At 43.1% G+C, this 22,276-nt stretch overlaps 1 protein-coding gene across 2 annotated transcripts in view; it reads right to left on the reverse strand.

The window, feature by feature from the left end:
- LOC126210509 (arylalkylamine N-acetyltransferase 1) overlaps positions 1 to 22,276 on the reverse strand; it is a 59,841-nt gene that overhangs the window by 24,918 nt on the left and 12,647 nt on the right. The window contains exon 3 of one of the 2 annotated variants that reach the window (XM_049939756.1): positions 16,550 to 16,708. In XM_049939756.1, the coding sequence (XP_049795713.1) occupies positions 16,550 to 16,708 (159 nt within the window). Of the gene's footprint in view, positions 1 to 16,531; positions 16,709 to 22,276 lie in introns of those variants that run through there. The other variant, XM_049939755.1, reaches the window with a different exon arrangement.

Here is a 22,276-nt window from a genome sequence, read left to right on the forward strand (position 1 = left end):
CTTCACCGGATTTCACGAGAGATGCCTCAGCGGAGACAGAATTTGGACCTCGAAACCGGAACACAATCAATTCAAGGCGACCTCTTTTCCGTTAAGCGTCCATTAGTGCTCAAATCGTGCTACAACACTCCCCTCGGCGGTTTTTGGCAGTTGGCGCCACTGAGCTGCCTTCTGTCTACGTTAGCAAAATTGCAGCAAAGTAGACGCCACTGGAAAGGACATTTCCCAATGAATGTTATGTCAATGAGTGGACAGATAGTGGGAAAGGAAATTTTGCTGAAATAGAGTGATGATGCAAGTAGCTAAAGACAGAGAGAGGTGGTGGGGAGGGGGGTGGGGGTGGGAGAGGGAGAGAGATACATCTGAGAGGAAACGTCTCTTCCCTCCTTGTCTTCAAGAGGCTTTGTTCCATATCTAGTATCAAGGTAAGAGATAATTAATTATAAGACAGAACAAAATGATATTAAAAACTATTAATTTTTTGCTAGTGGGTGAAACTTTGACGATTGGCTTTCTTTAAAGCTATCTCATTGCCGCTCATAGTTGAGAAACGCCTTTGCGTTTGAGAAGAAGGTTACTACAAAACTTAAGACGTGTAATACAGGACAACACGGAAATTCCAAAATTTCGGTAGTGCAGAAAGTTATACATTGATGTAATTGAGTGTAAGCCAGTTTTATTTTCAGGTATATTCAGAAGAAAATAATAATAATAATAATCTGGGCCAAAATAAGGAAGTGCACTAGCAAAAGTTTTACTTCCACGATTTTCAGGTTTTGCTACGCTTGCTGTTCAGCTTTTGAGCAACTTCTGTTAGTTGTGATCACTGTTGCTGTAACAATACACACATCACGAAAGGGGCCACTTACACGTAAAATAACGCTAAACAGTGCTTTGAAACACATCTCTTGTTAGAATAAAATTGACGCCTTTTGGCTGGTAACAAAAGGGGTTTATTAAAATGTAAAATATCGAGGGGAAGGACTGGAACGCTGGAGGAGAAGTTAGTGAGTGAAGGCGAAAAAAGCTGTAGCAGAGCAATGGGAAATAGCAAATGGCTAATGCATAGCAAATGTCTAATGCCTGTAAGTCAAGCAGTAGCTTGTGGATCTGAACAGAGTGAGTTCACAAAAGTCTAGAGAGTCTGATATAAAGACACGATATGTTCTCTATCGCTGGGCGTTTGGTTGCTGTTAAAGCAGTAGGGAGATCAGCAAAATAATCTAGAGGGACTGCCTGAGAAAAGTGATTAGCTCCTGCTGACACGTACAATCTCGCCGACACCTGCAGTAACTATGCCACTAGCCCAGTAATGTCCGATCCAGCAGGAAGAATAGGTTTGTGCGATGCTGTCGTAAAAGTGTTGTCTCCACTCGCATCCCTCGCATCGATTCTGCTTCAGGTACTATCATACGGAGTGTAAAACAGCAATTCATCTTGAGCTGTATCCCCACAAACGCTGTTCGCTTAAAAAAATTTGCTGCATTCTACTTTCAACTAATGTCCTCAGGGGGACATGGTGGGAGCGAGTCATGGAAGGTCGCACAGCTGTGAAATGCAGAACTGAAACAGTCAGCAAAGCAACTGCCCAGCTGCGTGGAGCTAGACTACCGTGCTGGAGGAGGACCGGGTCGATACGAGGCAGTTCTAGTCAGCTGGTCCCAGCTTGGGGTTCGCAGCACCTCCCCCGGCACCGTAGTCCCACACCAGTGGCTACTTAGCTGCTGGTCTGGAGCTATTTGTGATGAAGTGTGCTTGTGAGGATCTGCCTGTAGTATTTAGCGTACTGCTATGGGTTTGGTCAGTCGCGATCAGGCTGAGTCGCAGAGCAGACGCCATTTGGGGTGCACTGTTTGCAATGGGAGAATTTTCTGTTACGACTCGAGCCAGTTGTGAATGGAGTGAGTCGGTGGAACAAAGACACTTGTGTAAAGCGCGCAAGTGAGGAACTGTATACTTGCGTCTGTTGTGATCAGGGTGAGTTACGGATCTGAAGCCATTTTCTTAAGAATAAGCATTTGAGGAAACCGTGGTGCAGTCATGAATGGAGTGAGCTAAAGACGCGGAGACGTTTGGGATGAAGTGCCCAAATGACGACATCTATGCAAAATCTTCCCAAAAAGGCATTCGACGGCCAATCGTGATCAGGGTGAGGTGCAGATCTTACAAATCAGTGTGTGGTGGGAAGACAACCTAGTACAACTTGAGCCAATCATAGAGGAAATGAGTAGAAGAGCTGAACAAACTTCCGATGCAGTGTGCCAATCAGGACGTGTACGTCACCTCAATGCTGTTGGACCAGTATTCTTTATAGGGGCGGCTGTGGATCTGAAGCCATTTGGGACACAATGTGCATGTGAGGATGTATTGGAACAAGTTTAGCCAGTCATGATTGGACTGAGTCGAAATTCTGAAGATATTTGGGATAATGTACAGAAGTAAGGTATACAGGATGTTTGACGTGTGACGTTAGTTTGATCAGCTGTGACTGGGGTGAACAGATTGTTGGAAGCCATTCGAAATGTGGTGCACATCTGAAATATTGTGGGTAGCATATTCATATCCTGGCGCAACTTGTATCAGTGGTGATCAGAACTTAATGATGATGGCCTGGTCACTGTAATGTCGTACATAAAACTTCTTGCTGGTCGTTTTCCACGTGGCATGTGATTTAATTTGTCTCAATCTCAGCGATATGAGATTGTCTGACCACAGCAGAATGATATGCGACCACATGATGTCTATGAATCCATGTTGCAAGACTGACAGGAACCACTTAGAGATTCGAGTGCTGCCTGCAGGACAGAGTTGGGAATCGCTTCCAGTAATATACAGCCTGTAAGGTTCTGCTCGGAACAGTATTTACTGACGTGTGTAGAGGACGAGATGGCAGTCACTAACCAGACTAAAACACTTCAAAATTGACTTTGTACTAGAATGGTAGAATGGTGGCATGATAAGTCGTGTCAGGGTGGACAGTGTTGGCAAGAGGGACGTCAGCATACTAAAAGATAGCTACAGGTGATGTTTTAAATGAATATGTACAGTCACTTTGGGTTCGTGTTTCTGGTGCACTATTAGGCTTTTTTGGCATACTTTTCTCATGAAATTAATTTCATCACTAATGAGATCCTTCGGGAAAATCACCAGGAAATAGTAAGATTAACACATCAGGAGGAGGCCGTCATGGGGCTGATGACCTATGAGGATTTCGTCAGTGCGATAATATTGCCTTGTATCTGATGAACGATATCATCACACAAACGAAAAATTTGAATTAGCAGCCGATATGTCAGTAAGCTTTTCCATATCTGTAACATACATATGGGCAAAAAAGTCAAATTATGACGAGAAAGAGGACATAGCGGTGAAAGGGGAGCTGGAGAAACAATAGCCTTGGAGTATATAGTGACAGCCTCCACTTATCACATAATCTCGGTGTTACCGTCGCGTCGTGATTATAGTTAAAACTCGGCGTTTCGAAGATAATCATTATCTTCATCATCAGGAGTTGCTAACCTATCGGGACCAATGTGTACCTCCTCTTTGGGTGTGCCTCATCAAATATGACGAATGGTGGCGATAATCATTGTGGAAGTGGACTCGTGAACTAAGGATGGAGCGTCCCCGCAGAGTCCAAAGAATTTGTCTTGAAAGTGATGTGGCGGTGCTGTGGACTACCTCCATTCACATCCTGGCCTGTAGTTCTCGTTTAGGCTTGGGAAGGAGGGCAGTGGGGGATTATGGGGAGTGAGAGGCTGTTTTCTGTTCGCTGTCCATTTGCTGCACTTGGGCATATCCAATCACAGATTACAGCAATCCCCTAACAATAGACCACAGAATAATATTGGTCCACATACTCACACTACTTCTGTCAATCAGCGTTTTCGAAAGTTTGAGTTTCAACAGTAATAAAATACAATTTTTGTGGTTCTAGGAGTTATAATTAGAACAATTAACTGTCCAAAATAGTGCCACTGCATAAAAGGGTATGACAGCCAAAGTACACACTTAACAAAAGTGCTAAAAGGCAGACTTGGTTAATGAAATTCCAAATGATAACAACATTAAAGTACACACTGCACAATTCACATCTTTCAGAGCATCAAGAGTATCAAGATTCAAGAGAAGGGTTTGTATTACTGTAGTGAAAATGTCTGAAGGTGTGAGTTCACTTTGGTTTCATGTTTGTCATAAGAAGAACAAAGAAAATAAATGATCGCTCTGTCTCTGAGGTGATCAGATGGTGAAAAGCGCTGGCCCGTAATATTTTTTGGGGGGTGGGGAGGGGGTTCGATGTGAGAGGTTGGGTTGGCTGGGTTTCTGATGGGTATCGAGGCAGGCAGTAGAAGTGATTTGCTGTGGTTGGTGCAGTGGGTGGCCATTGGCTAAGATGATCAGACATAACGGATGTGGTAGGGGACAGGCGGGAGAAGTGAAGTTGCTGGAGAGCAATGTGAGTTTTCAGCATGGACAGTTGCACCCCTCATATAGTGAACTGGACCTACACAGCACGCGTGTTAATGTGTTTGTAAGGAATTTATAGCAAAATGGTATCAATATAGAATGTAGTGTAGCTACAATTGTCAGTTATGTGGAAAGCAACAACCGACAAGCTCATTAAGATGAGAAAAGGGAAATTCAACTTGGGGGCATTTGTTATAGTTTGCTGTATCGACGCTCCCTGGAAGAAACGAGCGAGGGCGGGGAATGGGAATATAAATGGCCCTTCTAGCTAACCTACTTATATACACAACTAGCAACTATCATCACTTCCAGGAGCAATAATCTACCTCTGGAGGCCACATGCACATCAGCGTGCAGTGGACTGCTAAAAACTATAAATCCTACAGACTACTTCTAAACGTTCAACAGCCACCTACTCCACACATTTGGATCAAGAAGTGAACTTAGCAAAATTGTGGCTGGAAGGAGGGTATTGTTAGCTGTAAAACTGCAACCACCAGGAAAGAAGAACATACACGATCTTTGACTGGAGTAAACACACACAACACACACACACACACACACACAACAAACGAACGTTCACATGCACATGGTTAGTAAACCTTTACTTTTTGTTGTTTTATAGCAAGTGTTGCAGCTGAAGTAAGTTATTCAGAATAAGATATTTACTCTGCAGCGGGGTGTGAGCTGATATGAAACTTCCTGGCAGATTAAAACTGTGTATCGGACCGAGACTCGAACTCGGGACCTCTGCCTTTCGCTGGCAAGTGCTATACCAACTGAGCTACCCAGGCACGACTCAGAAGGCCTACTCACAGCTTCAATTCTGCCAGTACCTCGTCTCCTGCCTTCCTCACTTCACAAAAGTTTTTGTGCGAACCTCGCAGAACTATCACTCCTGGAAGAAAGGATATTGCAGAGACATGGGTTAGCCACAGCTGGGGGATGTTTCCAGAATGAGATATTCACTCTGCACTTCATGTAAGGTAGTTTCCTCAAACACAGGATATAAAACTGTTCTGTGGTAATATAGAGCAGAAGGTATACTGAAAACAGATTGTTTATGTCAAAACCATTTTACCATCTTAGGCTGTTGAAAAACTTTTTTATTTCATTATCACTTGTACAGTGTCAGGTACTTTCCATGCAAGGTCATTGTCAAAGACTTCAAAAACCAAAATACTGCACAGCCACACTCGTGTTATCTCATAAGGCTGTGAAGAGTAGGTGAGGCTCTGAGTATTTAAACGACTTGACATTGGTCACTCAACAGTATATTTTCAGAAGATGGTGCTCTACAGATCGAAAATATTTGAAGGACGTCAAGATTCCCAGCAAGAGCTGATGATAAAATTTCTTTATTTAACAACCATCTTCGGTCCACAGACAATTATCAAGTTCGCAAAACAATTTCAGGCGATATAAAATCATTGGCGTCAGACAATAAAATCCATGAATTCGTGACTGTTGCCACATATCAATACAAATTACACCGTCGATTATAAACTTTGTCAAACAGTGCACTCATTTATGCTACGTCAACAATTGGCAGTATGCCATAATGCCTCCTTTCCTAGAGTTAACGCTAACTCTTGATGTAGCACGAATGAGTGCACTGTCTCACACGGTTTATTACTGACGATGTAATTCATATTACTGTACGACGACAGCACGAATTCGTGGATGTTATTACCTGACGCTAATGATTCTACACCGCTTACTACGTCGATGTAAATATTTTCATGAATATGATGATAGTGCGTGGGCCGAAGATGGTTGCTAAATAAACAAATTTTATCAGCAGTTTTTGGAGTTAATCATGACGTCTGCCATGCATCAGAGTCAGATGCTAGTGTACAAGTGAATGGTGAAATAGGGGAGCATAAACTTCAAATGTTTTAAACTACCAAAGGTCGTAAAAATGGCTTTCATCTTCAAAACGTTCACTACAGCTGTGGACCCAACCACTAGGAAATCGATGGAAATTTGATTCCTGGGCGGGGAAGATGTTACACAATCAGGTATGCTGTTTATATTAGCGATGATGCTAGTGTACACTCTACACTACACTGTTTGTCTAGCACACATGTGATGTTAGTAGACAATCTCTCAAATGTGTTATACATCCATCAAACAAACATACTCTTCGTGAAGTAAACAGTCATAAGGACGTTACCACTGACAGCAACGAGATCTCGTGGCCGTTATACTTCCAACCGCCCTTGTTCTTTGGTAGAGTATTGTCATTCATTCATGAAATTTGAGTGCCCAGCATCCAGTATTAATACAGAGCTTCAAGTGTCTGACATTTCGGTATCAAGCAAATGTTTCAGACAGAACTCTAAAAAGTTGTTCTCTAACTGATAAGACGTTTGGTGGAAAAAATATTGGGTCGATCTTTCTTTGCGATTATGCAACTTTTAGCTAATGTGAACTCAGATAGCACCGTTAGTTCGTTTTTCTGAAATAATTTTTGTTGTGCAGTTGTAAATAAGTTGAAAATTTTTGCCATCGTCATGCATACATTTTATCATGTGAGCAGACACACACATACACACACACACACACACACACACACACACACGCACACACGCACATACACACACACACACACACGCGCGCGCGCGCGCGCACACACGCGCACACACGCACGCATGCCCACACACACGTACACACACGCCCACACACACACAGAGAGAGAGAGAGAGAGAGAGGGAAAAAACACATACATATATACAAATGTATATCCCTTGACTGAGTGTAGGTTATTAAGTGACCATGAGTATAAATTGAAAATTTGAGAAGGACAAACAACAGGCGAAAAGAATTATTTTCGTCATACTTAGGAAATAGATTGGGACTGCAAGTTCTTTTCTGTATGATACACTCTCTGCCTTTGGAACAAATGAATGCAGCAAAGGAGATGTATTTTTTAACTATAGCCACGAAAACAAACATGGCTCTAACAATATATCAGTAAAGAAATGATGGTTGCAGTTGACCCCGTTAACATCACTTCTGATCCATTGGGCAGAGCAGAATCAGCGTGAACAATAAATACAGCACTCGGCTGTGCTACAGAAAACTATCAGTTAGTTTAGAATCTGCTACCTGACACATCAGAACTGGAACCACACTCTGTGACTTTTACGTCATGTGTTGCAAGATGTCACGACATGCCACAGCACGTTGCAACATATCACAACACGTCCCAACGTTTTGCAGTTTGTCACAACACATGCAAACATTTTGGAGTATCTCACAACATGTTCTAATATGTCATGACAAGCTACAACATGTTGCAATATGTCATAACATTTTTCAAGACTAAGATAATCCACTTGAATCTTTCATAATGTTTGTATCACAACCTGTGCTGTGGCAATGTCACATGCATTGACTGTAACAGACCATTGTTAAGTTTGCAAATTCACTTTCAATAACAACGAAGCGGGATGATGTCTACTGAACGAGAAATCTGAATTATTGCTCAGATTCAAATCATGTTGTAATCCATAATATAAATAGTCACAAAGTTTAAACTTAGCCGACTTGTGTTACAGGTAACATCTCAGTGAGCTAATGTCGTTTGCAGAATCACACGGATGTGGTCTCTCACTTCACTGATGCTTACACTACACACTAAAATAGCTGCCTTGATTTATTGAGATAAATGTAACTAACAGACACACGCACACACACACACACACACACACACACACACACACAAATGCATTCACTAGAGGACAAATCTACACACATTCCTGAGATATATCCACCAGTGGTTCTAAGTGCATAAAACTGGAGTATTTAAAGCTTCGTTAGCAAATCGGTAATTCTACTCTCACTAAACAGCATACGACATTACTAAATAATTCAGCCTTATGGCACAGCCTGCCAAAAAAAACTGTTGATATATGCACCCACAAGTATACGTCCCAAGTTACGAGTGAGATTAGCACTAAAAGTAGAAAACTAAGCATTCTACACCTATCAGCTCTGATTCTGAAGACAGCGCCACAGGGAAGGCCAAGATGGCGATTCTAGGCTCCATGACGTAACAGTTAACTGCCGACATGTTCGTAGAGGAAGTTTCTCTTTTGTCAGTCTTCTGCTGGTCGAATATCCGAGTCTTTCAGTTTCTAAGTGAAAATTCGAAATCTGAAGTAGTCACACTTCATATAAAATTACATGAAAATTTTGAGAAGCGTCGATTTTCTGTTGTTATTTTCGGTATTTTAGTACACAGTGTGTCGTTAGAAGTAGCATGCTTATCTTTCTGAACGATTTTGTTGTAGCGACGTCTTTATATGGGATCGGTCATTGTCACAGTGCAGCTATGTGATGAGGATATGATAACTGATGTCGCACACAACTGTGATTCGAACAATTTTTTTCAATGGCGACTCATTTACATAGCTCTTATTTTGCTTCATTTGAAATAATACGATCTATGCTTTTCATTCAGTGCAAGAAATCAACAAACAACGTTTATATACTTAACAATGCTCTGTGTATGAATTATACAACCCACGTAATTTCATCCTTATCCCCTGGAGGCAGCAGTCTACTTTCTATAATTTTTGGTTTTAATTTTTAATTTTTTTAGTTTGTACATCTTATTCTGCAACATTAGCATTGTGCTTGCTACTCCTGTGGTCTTGATTTTATAAGCTGAAAACCAGATAATTTTTAATGCCATTTTATCAACGCAGAACACTTTTAGGGAAGTGTAAAGTAAGTCATTTCTTACGCCGACTAACAGCAGCTTAGCTGATGTAGGTCTAATATTTCTAAATTTTTGTTTTGAGCTAGACGATTGTTTAAACATAACAACTATTTAAGTGCTTGCAGCTAATGTGTGAATTTTAATACTTTAAACTATATATATATATATATATATATATATATATATATATATATATATATATATTTAATTTTTGTGGTGGATTGATAAACTGTCAGCATTATAGGTACCCGAGGAGGTCCTGTCAGACATCACATGCGCGATACGAAACACGATTCCAAATCATCTAACGTACTAATCCTATAAAATAGCATTTGCAGAGACATTATTAAAATGTGAAACGATTAAATGCAATTCCAGTGTCAGACTTTGCATTATAAATTGTCTACGACATTGCCATAAACTTCAGATTGCGATGAAAGCAGACATAGCTGAGAAAAGGTTCTACACAACGCAATACAACTTACTATCTAATATTCAGGTAGATACATTCTGTGTATTCAGTGTGAATTTATTACCAGTACCTTAAACTAATTGCTCAAAAACTACAAATAGGCTGTAAAAGTCTCAGCCGTTTATCTTCCTAAATTGACAAGAACGACTATTTTCTCCTCTAATTCAATACTCTAATATTACTATTTTTCTTATATTTTACCTACGTCTTTCGTATGCGAGATATAACTTTCAACAAGCACAGCAACGAACTATCACTATATTTTAATAAGCTTGAGCTGACTTCATTTAGATAATGTCTAAATTGTTTGCAAATCCCATTTGTCATCTAAGAAAACTACGCACCCGAGCTAACCTTCACTGAGTATGTGGTATATTTCTAAGAAAACTATTGCCCACTAAATATTCTTGGGGCCTACAGAGCTACATTTATTTTTTAAATGTTTTTGACTCCTTATAATTGTATCCTTGTATGCCGTTAGTTACTTGTCAAAACTTAGTTCCAAATTGGGCCAAAAAACAGCACATTTGTGATGTAATTTTCTCGCCCGCTAATAAAGTGTAACATATTTGAGCATACTCAGTACATCGCACTATTTTTAACATTTCTCAGCTAAACCTAAAAAATCATATTTTAACGGACGTGGAGGACTCTGTGAACTTCACCCAAGTAGTAATAATGATTGTCATTATAAATTGACACAAAATGTGTTATTTGTGGTAATTCTTTGGCAGAGCAACCTACTAGAGAGTAAACACTAGGGACGCTTCTGATTGTGGCAAATTAGAGTCGTTTTTCTTGTTCTCTCTAACGCGTAACTGTAAAATCGTCTTAAGGAGGGAGCAAAGTTTTGGGACAACCAGCACACAAACGGTACTACTTTGTAATGTGTGACTCCGCTGGTCCAGCACCACGTTTCCTTTAACGCGCCACGGTATGGACACAAGAAACTCGATCATCGGCCTGCAGTCACCCCTTTCACCTGCAACTGATGTGTGCTGCATTTGGTTGCTTGGAAAAATGTTTCGTGCAGGTTTTGTATATAGCTACAGCGGAAATTAACGTTGACGGCTTGCAGTCTTTCGCGTAGAGCAAACTTTTGAAGTGAGATTCTCGGTCAACAGGTTTTCGCCAAGGAACCACTGGAAAGTTTCCATGAGGAACGTGAGAATATCTGCACACGTGGAATCCACAGCAGTCATCCTATTTTCGACATTATTGTAGCCTACAAGGTTCGCACAGTAGCGGCCAGGAGTATACTCAAAGGAGTATAAGGGGATTCTTCACTGCTTCAAGTGACACACGCCTGTAACTGTCCCCTTCGTGTGGTCCTCTAGATTTGCACATTGCTGTTTAACGCTTCTCTACAGCACTGTTGTGTCAGGGCAGGGATGCCACGGAAGCGGCGGTACTGATGCCAAACTCGTACATACAGACGAGTCAGTGTTGAAAACAACATCCAGCATTTTGAAGCCGAAGTTTTTAGCCACCCCTGTTTCGCCAGGTTAGGGATGCTGCAACAGAGTGCGTCTTTAGTGATGCAGCGCGTCTACGTAGTCCCCTGCACAGAGATGTGGCAACGCCTCTTTAGGTGGTCACTGAAATGGAAATGACCGTATGGCGTCAGTGGCAGTGAGTTCCAAGTCGGGAAGTTCGGCCGCCAAGTGCAGGTTTTATTGAGTGCGACGCCACATTGGGCGACTTGTGAGACGATAATGGGGATGAAATCATGATGAGGACAACACAATACCCAGCCCCTGAGGGGAGAAAAATCTCCCGCCGCAGCCGGGAATCGAACCCGGGCCCTCGTGCGTGGCATTCCAACGCGCTGACAATTTTTTTTTTCCATTCAGCTATTGGGGCGGACTGGTCACTGAAAGTGAGCGTTCTCCATCTGTATCTCACTAGGGTGGAAACGCTTCAAAGAAGGTAAATACATTGGTGCACTAAATGTTGCCTCCAGACTTGAACAGTAAGAAAGTGTACTGCATAGTGTCCAGTGAACCGACGTATCATCCTTATAGGCTAACGATAGTGACAAGCCAGTGCTCAACAATAATGCTTTGCGAAAGAGCCATTTGAATCACTGAAAAAGACCATCTGCTGTATATTAGTCACTGGCCAGCTTCATGGAATATATTTTGAGTATGACAGTTAATGACTTCACAATACTATCACATACTCTCTCTACGCACGTACGGAATATATTCTGTGTGGGCCAAACCGTAGTTGGATGATGCTCATTGCATAGCGAGTCTTTCACAGTTACAAAGATATGCAAGCAGTATGTGAACGACCAATCATTATTGTTAGGGAGTTCTCGGAGTTAAACTTTGGAAAGCTGTAACCTTATGACCAGATGCCACAGGCTGTTGAACATTCAAGGGAAATTCATGGAGCCTGTTCTAAGTACTGTGGGAGTTAAACATACATCAACGCACACCACACTCACGAGATGGTATTCTAATAGGATTCTGCAACTAGTGTGGATGGCATTTTGTGGGTGTCTACTCTTTCTAGGTTGCTCTGCCAAGAGAGTCTGGTTTCATAATCACTGAAGAGAATGGAATTCTGTTGGTGCAGTTTCTTAATTATACTTTGTCGTCATTAAACGGCAAATTCGCACAGTCCTGAACCACGGAAACAAGGCGTACACTACTAACAGGTACTATTAACTGGCCAGCTAGCCACTGAGCAGCGATCACAGAGTTGCCAACCCACTGTTAATTGCAGGGGCAGCTAGTGATCACTGCACATCACTATTTGTACTATACGAGCTAATTCCTCCCATTGTTGCTACTGAGTTACATTTAGTTTACAGCACTACGCTTGATACTCAACAATTAAATTATTCGTACACAATAAATTAAATCAATTAGCATGATAGTGTACAGAAGGTCAATTTTGTCAAATAGTACCATATCATGTAATGGTTACAGTGAAAGTACTATTCATTGGGTGGTCCCTATATTGTCAATACTACCCAGAAGAAAGTTTCAGTCTCCAGGTTGAATTGTTAATTTGCTTGCACAATAATTCCTCCTGCCTCAGAACTGTACAATGTTCTACGTGGCGGGGGCTGAGGAATGTCCACGGAAGTAGTGGGGAAAGAATGACAGACAGAGTTGTAGGTCTTGAAGAAAGGAAAACGGAAAAAACAGTGAACGAGGATGTAAACTTCACCAAAAAGTTTTGAGATGCCCTTCTGGCACACGGAGAGGAACGGAAGTGAAAGAATACTAAAACTGACGAAAGTCTTTAAATACTACAGTCAAGTTAAATAAATAAATACTGATTCAAAGATGCAGTAGATACTCGAGCAGGATGGGTGGAGAATGAACCATTTGTCACTCATGCTTGTAATGTTACCACATCATTGGAGGCCAGTGGAACCTTGAGAATACTGCAACAACGGAAGTATTGCACAACAACTGGCAACAGCGCTTGTCGACACAGCAAGTAGTAGCAAGCACTGTTGCCAGCTCTGCAACACCCTCCATGTTCTTGAAGTTGTCCATGCCCATCGTCAACACCTAGAAAGCTATTTTAATTAATCTCTACCGGAAGTAATTAGGGCTGGTCTACCTACCAGAGTTCCACAGTCTCCGCCACAGCTATTGTACAGTTCTGGTGAGGAGGTGCTTCCTAACGACTACAGAACAGACATTGAATGTCCCATTGCGGACAGTACCTAACCTACTGACCCAGGACTACTTTAGTTACAACTACTCTTAACGGCTATATAATGCACATTACATTTACATCTACTATGTACAAATTTACAGTATGTTGCAGCACAGTGTTTAAAATTCAAACTCTGCAGCACAGCTACTAAAAGAATTTTCCTGTCCATCTTAAGAACACTTATTTTATTATTATCACCATAATTATTAACACTATCGTTATTATTTGCACATCACATAAATGTGACAGACACGCAGAGAACTGTAGGATTGTTGAGTTGTTTAAGTATGTACTCTAATGTTAGGGGGCAGAACTTCATAGTGTCTAGTCTGCTTGCAGGAGGTTGTGGTGGGATTATTGTAGAGGCGGGACAAACTTTCATCACATCGACGTATCCATTAATGACATAATGGGAAATATTTTCGATCAAAATGTCTGTAGGTCCAATAGTAAACTGTTCACTTGTAGACTCGTAACGTCACAGAAGTGATACGTTTTAGAAGCAATAGAAGAGTACTCTGTACTCTTCTGATAACATACGAAAGTGCATTTCAACCGAAGTCAAAAATAATAAACAGTTTTTTTTCTTTATATATGTGGTTACGTTTTTTCACTTGTTAAAAGTATGCTGATGTAATAAAATAAGAGATATTCTAGCTAATTTACAAAATATTGCACCACACATTTACTTCGCAATGACCTGTTCTCGGTAGTATGGCCACAGTCACAGCAGGTGGTGGACTAGGTGCTGATGGCGGTTGGTGAAGAGTGGACTCAACAGGACAGATGAAAGGTAATTATCAGGTATCCGGTTCACCACGGTTAAGGACACGTGAGTAATGTACTGCGTTCTGTCTACGTTACTGGGACCCCTCCGTTAATTTCGTGGACTGTCTTTGGAACTCCTCAATAAGTACTCTACAAATATTGTTTATTCAGTGTGTGATGGCAGTGATTTTTTTTTTATCAAGCTACGATGACTTAAATTGATGTGACAGGTGAAACGTGATGTACCGCTCAGTTCCTTCAGAGGTTACGTTCAGTGAAATAATGTCCTGTGGAAAGAAATAAGGAGTTTAATTCAAGACCTGTATCATAAGTGAATGTTCGTCGCAAGCTGACTGAATTTTGAAATATCTGGACTGTATTGTCTCCCATGAAAATGGTGTCATTGCTTTTTGAGGAGTTTCCAGCTTCACAAATTTGGCACCCTGAAACTTGTGTTTCCAATAGGTTTTCCAGTTCGAATAAAGTTCCGAAAATACCGACTCTAGTGTGGAGCGTCTTCACTAATGGCTCGCTTTGAGGTGGGACATTGTCGCAGGAGACTAGAGGAAAGCAGCAGAGGGGATGCGCAGGACATTTGCCCGGGTCACCGGTGTTTGCATCGACATCAGGCGATTCATGTCTCGGACGAAGGATGTTCTGTGAGTGTCTCACCAGCTGGGGGTGCCTTAGCTGATGGTTCTGATGGCATTCGTCCCTGATCCCGAAGGCTGTGGCCCGACGTTGCACCGGTCAACGCTTTGGTTACAGGCGACAGACGACGGTACTGGCTGGGGCTCAACCCTGAGTAGGGTGCAGCTCCACCAGTCAGCTCCAAAACACTGGCGACGACCGTCTTCACTGCACTGTACCAGAGAGCGCTGGATTGGAAGCTGACAGAAAAGTAGGGCTCGAGCGTTTTGTTGAGAGCGGGGTGCCAATCACAATTTCGACGATCCATATTGTGATAAATTAATCTCTAGATCTGAAGGAGTTCGCTAGGGCCTGGCCGTCTTTAACAGAAGTATGACAAGGAAAGCGGTGGAACAAACAACCGAAACCTCGCATACAACTAATTTTGCGATTATGGGATGTATGAAGTCAGTACAGCGTTTCAGTTGTTTCTTCAGGTTGCAGGTTAAACTTGTTCGTTGTCCGAAATATTAATTTGAGCGAGAAAGAGGAGCTCCAGTGAGAAAATGAAGGTTTGGTCCCTGCTCAGAGGGCTGTTCCAGTGGTCTTTGGAGTTGAGATTGGCGAGGACGGAAACAAGGTCTCGGCTGTGCGGCACCACTAGAATAAATGTTTCTATCAACGAAACGTTACGTGAAGGCGCACTTTCTTCCTGGTTGTTGTCGCTTGATCATTGTGTGCAGTGAGTGTCCTTTAGCATCATATGTACGTGTTTTCTATTGCGCTGCAATGGTTATACATGAATTTCGCTTCAATTTTGGCTGTTTACTATGTGTGAATGAAAACAAAATATATTGCAAATGTATGTGAGCTGTTGCTGTATCAGTGTTGACTTTAAGCTGTTCATAATAGCTGCAGTTAAGGGACTTTTGGTAAAACCTGGATTGGAGACGAAAGGGGATGGAATTTTCCGTGATTCAAGGGACGATCAAGGAATAGTAGTCTTGGAGGCCACAAGAGAAAGAGCTCCACTTTATTCAGACACTAATGGACTGGAATTATGTATCTTGGTTGGTATGTTATAAGAGACAGTTCAACGATTACTGTCATTGCGTTGAAAAGAGATGTTAACTGGACACTCTCATGCTGAAAGAAGGAATGTATTTAGCTGACTGATTCTTCGTAGGTTAATTAATATTTGTGAGATGTATAAGGTCAGGGTTGGAACAGTGATGTTCTGTACAGTCTTCTTGTCAATATCTGCATTGTTTTAGAGAATTTGGGTGATGGCCAACTAAACAGTGTTTGGTCTCTGAAGCTGAGGATCGTCACTTTTCACCTCTGAGAGAAACGTAATGGCATACCAGAAGGAAAGATGAGCAGATGAAATCAAAGCTAGAGATGGTCCCACGCGACAGTACAGCAGCGGAGATGGCTACGTGTTCGACTGCCTCTTACCAGTGTGGCACCATTAGGATTCAGCTACACTGTGAGGCTCAATACACTTATCTCGAGCAGTGGCTGTTGTGAAAGCTCGTTTTATGGTCAGCTTCAGCAATAATGCTACAAGCTGAATAGCTGCTGACCTCCAATATGTCATGCTGGTCCAGAGATGATTTGAGAAACAGCATCGAACATCTCTCACTGACCTTGTATCGATGTGGTCAAAAGGTGTTGGTACTGGTTAACGGTTCGGGAGGAATCTGTTTGTCCGAAGGGGTGATTGGGATCGTGGCACTTTAGTTTGCGAAAGCAGTGTTGGTACAACCAGCCTGTGGAATTTAGTCGAGCACCTTTACCATGATCTTGAGGCAGTCGTGCGGCTGCGGCGTGTGGAAGACGATCTCACCAGTGTCCTCCGCGGTGTAGTCGCAGTAGCGAACCTGGCACGCCGTCTGCAGACCCAGGGATTCTGCGACCCGCTGTGAGAAGAGGCCTGTGGCGTCCTCCTTCAGCAGCTGCTGGAACACCACATCTGACAGCACTCTCTGGCTCACAACCAAAAGTACCCTGATGTCACCATCAACAAATCATCCCATTCTGACTAAATGGGCAACAAAGTTTATTGATATTTGGATTCAAAGTAACCGAAAATGGACCAACATAGTGTGTACATGAATGACACGATGACTACAAGCTGTTGTTAACACCTTTCATGTTGCATGAAAAAATTTGGGACGTCCGCTGTTATACAGGGTGTTACAAAAAGGTACGGCCAAACTTTCAGGAAACATTCCTCACACACAAAGAAAGAAAATATGTTATGTGGACATGTGTCCGGAAACGCTTACTTTCCATGTTAGAGCTCATTTTATTACTTCTCTTCATATCACATTAATCATGCAATGGAAACACACACCAACAGAACGTACCAGCGTGACTTCAAACACTTTGTTACAGGAAATGTTCAAAATGTCCTCCGTTAGCGAGGATACAAGCATCCACCCTCCGTCGCATGGAATCCCTGATGCGCTGATGCAACCCTGGAGAATGGCGTATTGTATCTCAGCCGTCCACAATAGGAGCACGAAGAGTCTCTACATTTGGTACCGAGGTTGCGTAGACAAGAGCTTTCAAATGCCCCCATAAATGAAAGTCAAGAGGTTTGAGGTCAGGAGAGCGTGGTGGCCATGGAACTAGTCCGTCTCTACCATTCCATCGGTCACAGAATCTGTTGTTGAGAAGCGTACGAACACTTCGACTCAAATGTGCAGGAGCTCCATCGTGCATGAACCACATGTTGTGTCGTACTTGTAAAGGAACATGTTCTAGCAGCACAGGTAGAGTATCCCGTATGAAATAATGATAACGTGCTCCATTGAGCGTAGGTGGAAGAACATGGGGCCCAATCAAGACATCACCAACAATGCCTGCCCAAACGTTCACAGAAAATCAGTGTTGATGACGTGATTGCACAATTGCGTGCGGATTCTCGTCAGCCCACACACGTTGATTGTGGAAATTTACAATTTGATCACGTTGGAATGAAGCCTCATCCGTAAAGAGAACATTTGCACTGAAATGAGGATCGACACATTGTTGGATGAGCCATTCGCAGAGGTGTACCCGTGGAGGCCAATCAACTGCTGATAGTGCCTGCACACGCTGTACATGGTACGGAAACAACTGGTTCTCCCGTAGCACTCTCCATACAGTGACGTGGTCAACGTTACCTTGTACAGCAGCAACTTCTCTGACGCTGACATTAGGGTTATCGTCAACTGCACGAAGAATTGCCTCGTCCACTGCAGGTGTCCTCGTCGTTCTAGGTCTTCCCCAGTCGCAAGTAATAGGCTGGAATGTTCCGTGCTCCCTAAGACGCCGATCAATTGCTTCGAACGTCTTCCTGTCGGGACACCTTCGTTCTGGAAATGTGACTCGATACAAACGTACCGCGCCACGGCTATTGCCCCGTGCTAATCCATACATCAAATGGGCATATGCCAACTCCGCAATTGTAAACATTGCACTGACTGCAAAACGACGTTCGTGATGAACACTAACCTGTTGATGCTACGTACTGATGTGCTTGATGCTAGTACTGTAGAGCAATGAGTCGTATGTCAACACAAGCACCGAAGTCAACATTACCTTCCTTCAATTGGGCCAACTGGCGGTGAATCGAGGAAGTACAGTACATACTGACGAACCTAAAATGAGCTCCAATATGGAAATTAAGCGTTTCCCGACACATGTACACATAACATCTTTTCTTTATTTGGGTGTGAGGGATGTTTCCTGAAAGTTTGGCCGTACCTTTTTGTAACACCCTGTAGACTTTTCGAGGACAGCAGTAAACTACTTAATCTCATTATTATGATATTCATCTCACACACCTCTGTTTAATGTTGTTTATTAATTGCCATCGATTTCACACCGTTCAGAGCTTCATTACCACGACTACATGTCGGCCATCAACAGACTCTGAGACCGCACAGTACATTATTTAATAATCATGGATCTTTATCAAACATGCCTCCACTTTAGCTCACAGAATTGATGGTTAATAAACAACATTAAACATAGTTGTATGAAATGGATATCATAAAAAAGAAACAGTTCATCATTTTCTGACTTGCTTCACATCATATCGATAAAAGATGTTACCACATTGCAATTTTGAGCACAGTTTGTGTCACGCGATTTATTGCATGGATTACATTTTTCGTGCACTTTTGTCTGTCGCTGGTCTCATTGTTTTGTTATCATTTCAGTTTGTTCCGTTTGTTTTCATTCTCTCTCTCTCTCTCTCTCTCTCTCTCACACACACACACACACACTCTCTCCCTTTGTATGTGTGTGTATTTTATTTCGTCTTGCTTGGTAGTTAATTTAGAGTGTTCAATAGATTTTTATTGCAGAGTACTGTTTGGTTATTGATGACTTTTTTGCCACGTCTGGCAGCTTTTTGTTCCATTCATAAAAAAATCGCACAGTTGGTAACTGTGTTTTAGTACAATTGCAGGTCTGTGCTGTCACTTTTCACTGCTCTTAAATGTTCCACGTATGGTATCCTGAAATTTCGACATGTCTGTCCGATGTATACTGAAAAACAGTCTTTGCAGTTTAGCTGGTATATAGGTATACCAAAAAAAGCACTCCGTCTTCAGGCCACGAGTGGCCTGCCGGAACCATCCGACCGCCGTGTCATCCTCGGTGGAGGATGCGGATAGGAGGGACGTGGGGTCAGCACACCACTCTCCTGGTCGTTACGATGGTTTTCTGTGACCGGAGCCGCCACTATTCGGACGAGTAGCTCCTCAATTGGCATCACGAGGCTGAGTGCACCCCGAAAAATGGCAACAGCGCATGGCGGCCTGGATGGTCACCCACCCAAGTGCTGACCAAGCCCGACAGCGCTCACGGGAACCGGTGTATCCACTGCGGCAAAGCCGTTGCTTATATAGGTATACCAGCTTTGTTAAATTAATCTATGATGTTATTAGGTATTTTAATCTTTTCTGCAGCGTGTTGTTCTACACTCCTGGAAATTGAAATAAGAACACCGTGAATTCATTGTCCCAGGAAGGGGAAACTTTATTGACACATTCCTGGGGTCAGATACATCACATTATCACACCGACAGAACCACAGGCACATAGACACAGGCAACAGAGCATGCACAATGTCGGCACTAGTACAGTGTATATCCACCTTTCGCAGCAATGCAGGCTGCTATTCTCCCATGGAGACGATCGTAGAGATGCTGGATCTAGTCCTGTGGAACGGCTTGCCATGCCATTTCCACCTGGCGCCTCAGTTGGACCAGCGTTCGTGCTGGACGTGCAGACCGCGTGAGACGACGCTTCATCCAGTCCCAAACATGCTCAATGGGGGACAGATCCGGAGATCTTGCTGGCCAGGGTAGTTGACTTACACCTTCTAGAGCACGTTGGGTGGCACGGGATACATGCGGACGTGCATTGTCCTGTTGGAACAGCAAGTTCCCTTGCCGGTCTAGGAATGGTAGAACGATGGGTTCGATGACGGTTTGGATGTACCGTGCACTATTCAGTGTCCCCTCGACGATCACCGGTGGTGTACGGCCAGTGTAGGAGATCGCTCCCCACACCATGATGCCGGGTGTTGGCCCTGTGTGCCTCGGTCGTATGCAGACCTGATTGTGGCGCTCACCTGCACGGCGCCAAACACGCATACGACCATCATTGGCACCGAGGCAGAAGCGACTCTCATCGTTGAAGACGACACGTCTCCATTCGTCCCTCCATTCACGCCTGTCGCGACACCACTGGAGGCGGGCTGCACGATGTTGGGGCGTGAGCGGAAGACGGCCTAACGGTGTGCGGGACCGTAGCCCAGCTTCATGGAGACGGTTGCGAATGGTCCTCGCCGATACCCCAGGAGCAACAGTGTCCCTAATTTGCTGGGAAGTGGCGGTGCGGTCCCCTACGGCACTGCGTAGGATCCTACGGTCTTGGCGTGCATCCGTGCGTCGCTGCGGTCCGGTCCCAGGTCGACGGGCACGTGCACCTTCCGCCGACCACTGGCGACAACATCGATGTACTGTGGAGACCTCACGCCCCACGTGTTGAGCAATTCGGCGGTACGTCCACCCGGCCTCCCGCATGCCCACTATACGCCCTCGCTCAAAGTCCGTCAACTGCACATACGGTTCACGTCCACGCTGTCGCGGCATGCTACCAGTGTTAAAGACTGCGATGGAGCTCCGTATGCCACGGCAAACTGGCTGACACTGACGGCGGCGGTGCACAAATGCTGCGCAGCTAGCGCCATTGACGGCCAACACCGCGGTTCCTGGTGTGTCCGCTGTGCCGTGCGTGTGATCATTGCTTGTACAGCCCTCTCGCAGTGTCCGGAGCAAGTATGGTGGGTCTGACACACCGGTGTCAATGTGTTCTTTTTTCCATTTCCAGGAGTGTATATGCTACATCTATACCTTCTTTTCCCATAGTATTTCCTATTCTGTACGTTATTTTGTTGTCAAATGTCAGTGTGTGCCATGTTTTCCTGTTCTTTGTGGTTTCTTTATCTTGTGCGATTTGTATGTTCTCAATGGTGTGATTGTTAGTGGTATATTCTGCTGTGACTCAGTTGTGCACCTTTTGTTGAGTTTTTATTTTACAGTTCATTTGTCAATAGCGTTTATTTTGCAGACATTTTCTCTGGCAATCTGTCTGATTATGTTTAGTTCTTGTGCACAGCTGTCGTTGCCCGCTGCAGTTCCGCCCAGCATTTGTAGGGGGAATCTGTGTTGCCCTTATTGTAGACTGTAAGGTGGTTTGACCTTTTGTGAATAAGTGCATTGGTTGACGTAGTTTTCTGTATGTTGAGAACCAGTATTTGTGCTTGTTGCTTTCTATTGTGATGTCTAGAAAATTTATCTTTTGTGGCTGCTGCAGTTTCAGGTCTGAAGTGGATTTTTGGGACACTGTATTGATGGGTCTGTGTAAATGTAGTATATGGTCATGTTTCTCGTTTGTCTAGCGAAATATCTCATCACCAGAGCAGTACTAGCACACAGATGTTACTTCGTACCATTTTTGCTTTATTATTTATTCAAATATTTTGTTTTCAAGGTGACTGAGGAAGATGTTAGCCAAAACAACTTGCTCGTCCTGTGATTACTTTCAAAATGTTGAGAGTTCTTGGTCTGTGTTTGTGGGATAACGTTTATCTACGTCAGATGGCTTTCAGAGTTATTGTTTCTTTGGTTGGTATGCGGCTGTAAATTGATGTTATGTTAGGTTTTAAAACATTCTGTAGTTCCACACAGAACCACAGAATGCAAGTCTCTAGGACCTAAATCGACTTCTGTCAGAAGTGTGTGACAATTCACAGTATTTGTTCAAGAAGTGATGCAGAAGTTACGTAATAGAGAGAGAGAGAGAGAGAAAGACAGTTAAGATACCCACGTGTCTTGTTGGCAGGCCAGGGCATACATTTAGGACTAACTCTACGGTCCCTAGACTGCTTGCTACGCACCCCGGTGATGTTAACGAGATGTAAGAATATAGAATAGAAAAAAACCTGAAGCACTGCTTCAA

The sequence above is a fragment of the Schistocerca nitens genome, chromosome 10 (assembly GCF_023898315.1).
Source record: "Schistocerca nitens isolate TAMUIC-IGC-003100 chromosome 10, iqSchNite1.1, whole genome shotgun sequence".
Classification (NCBI taxonomy): domain Eukaryota; kingdom Metazoa; phylum Arthropoda; class Insecta; order Orthoptera; family Acrididae; genus Schistocerca; species Schistocerca nitens.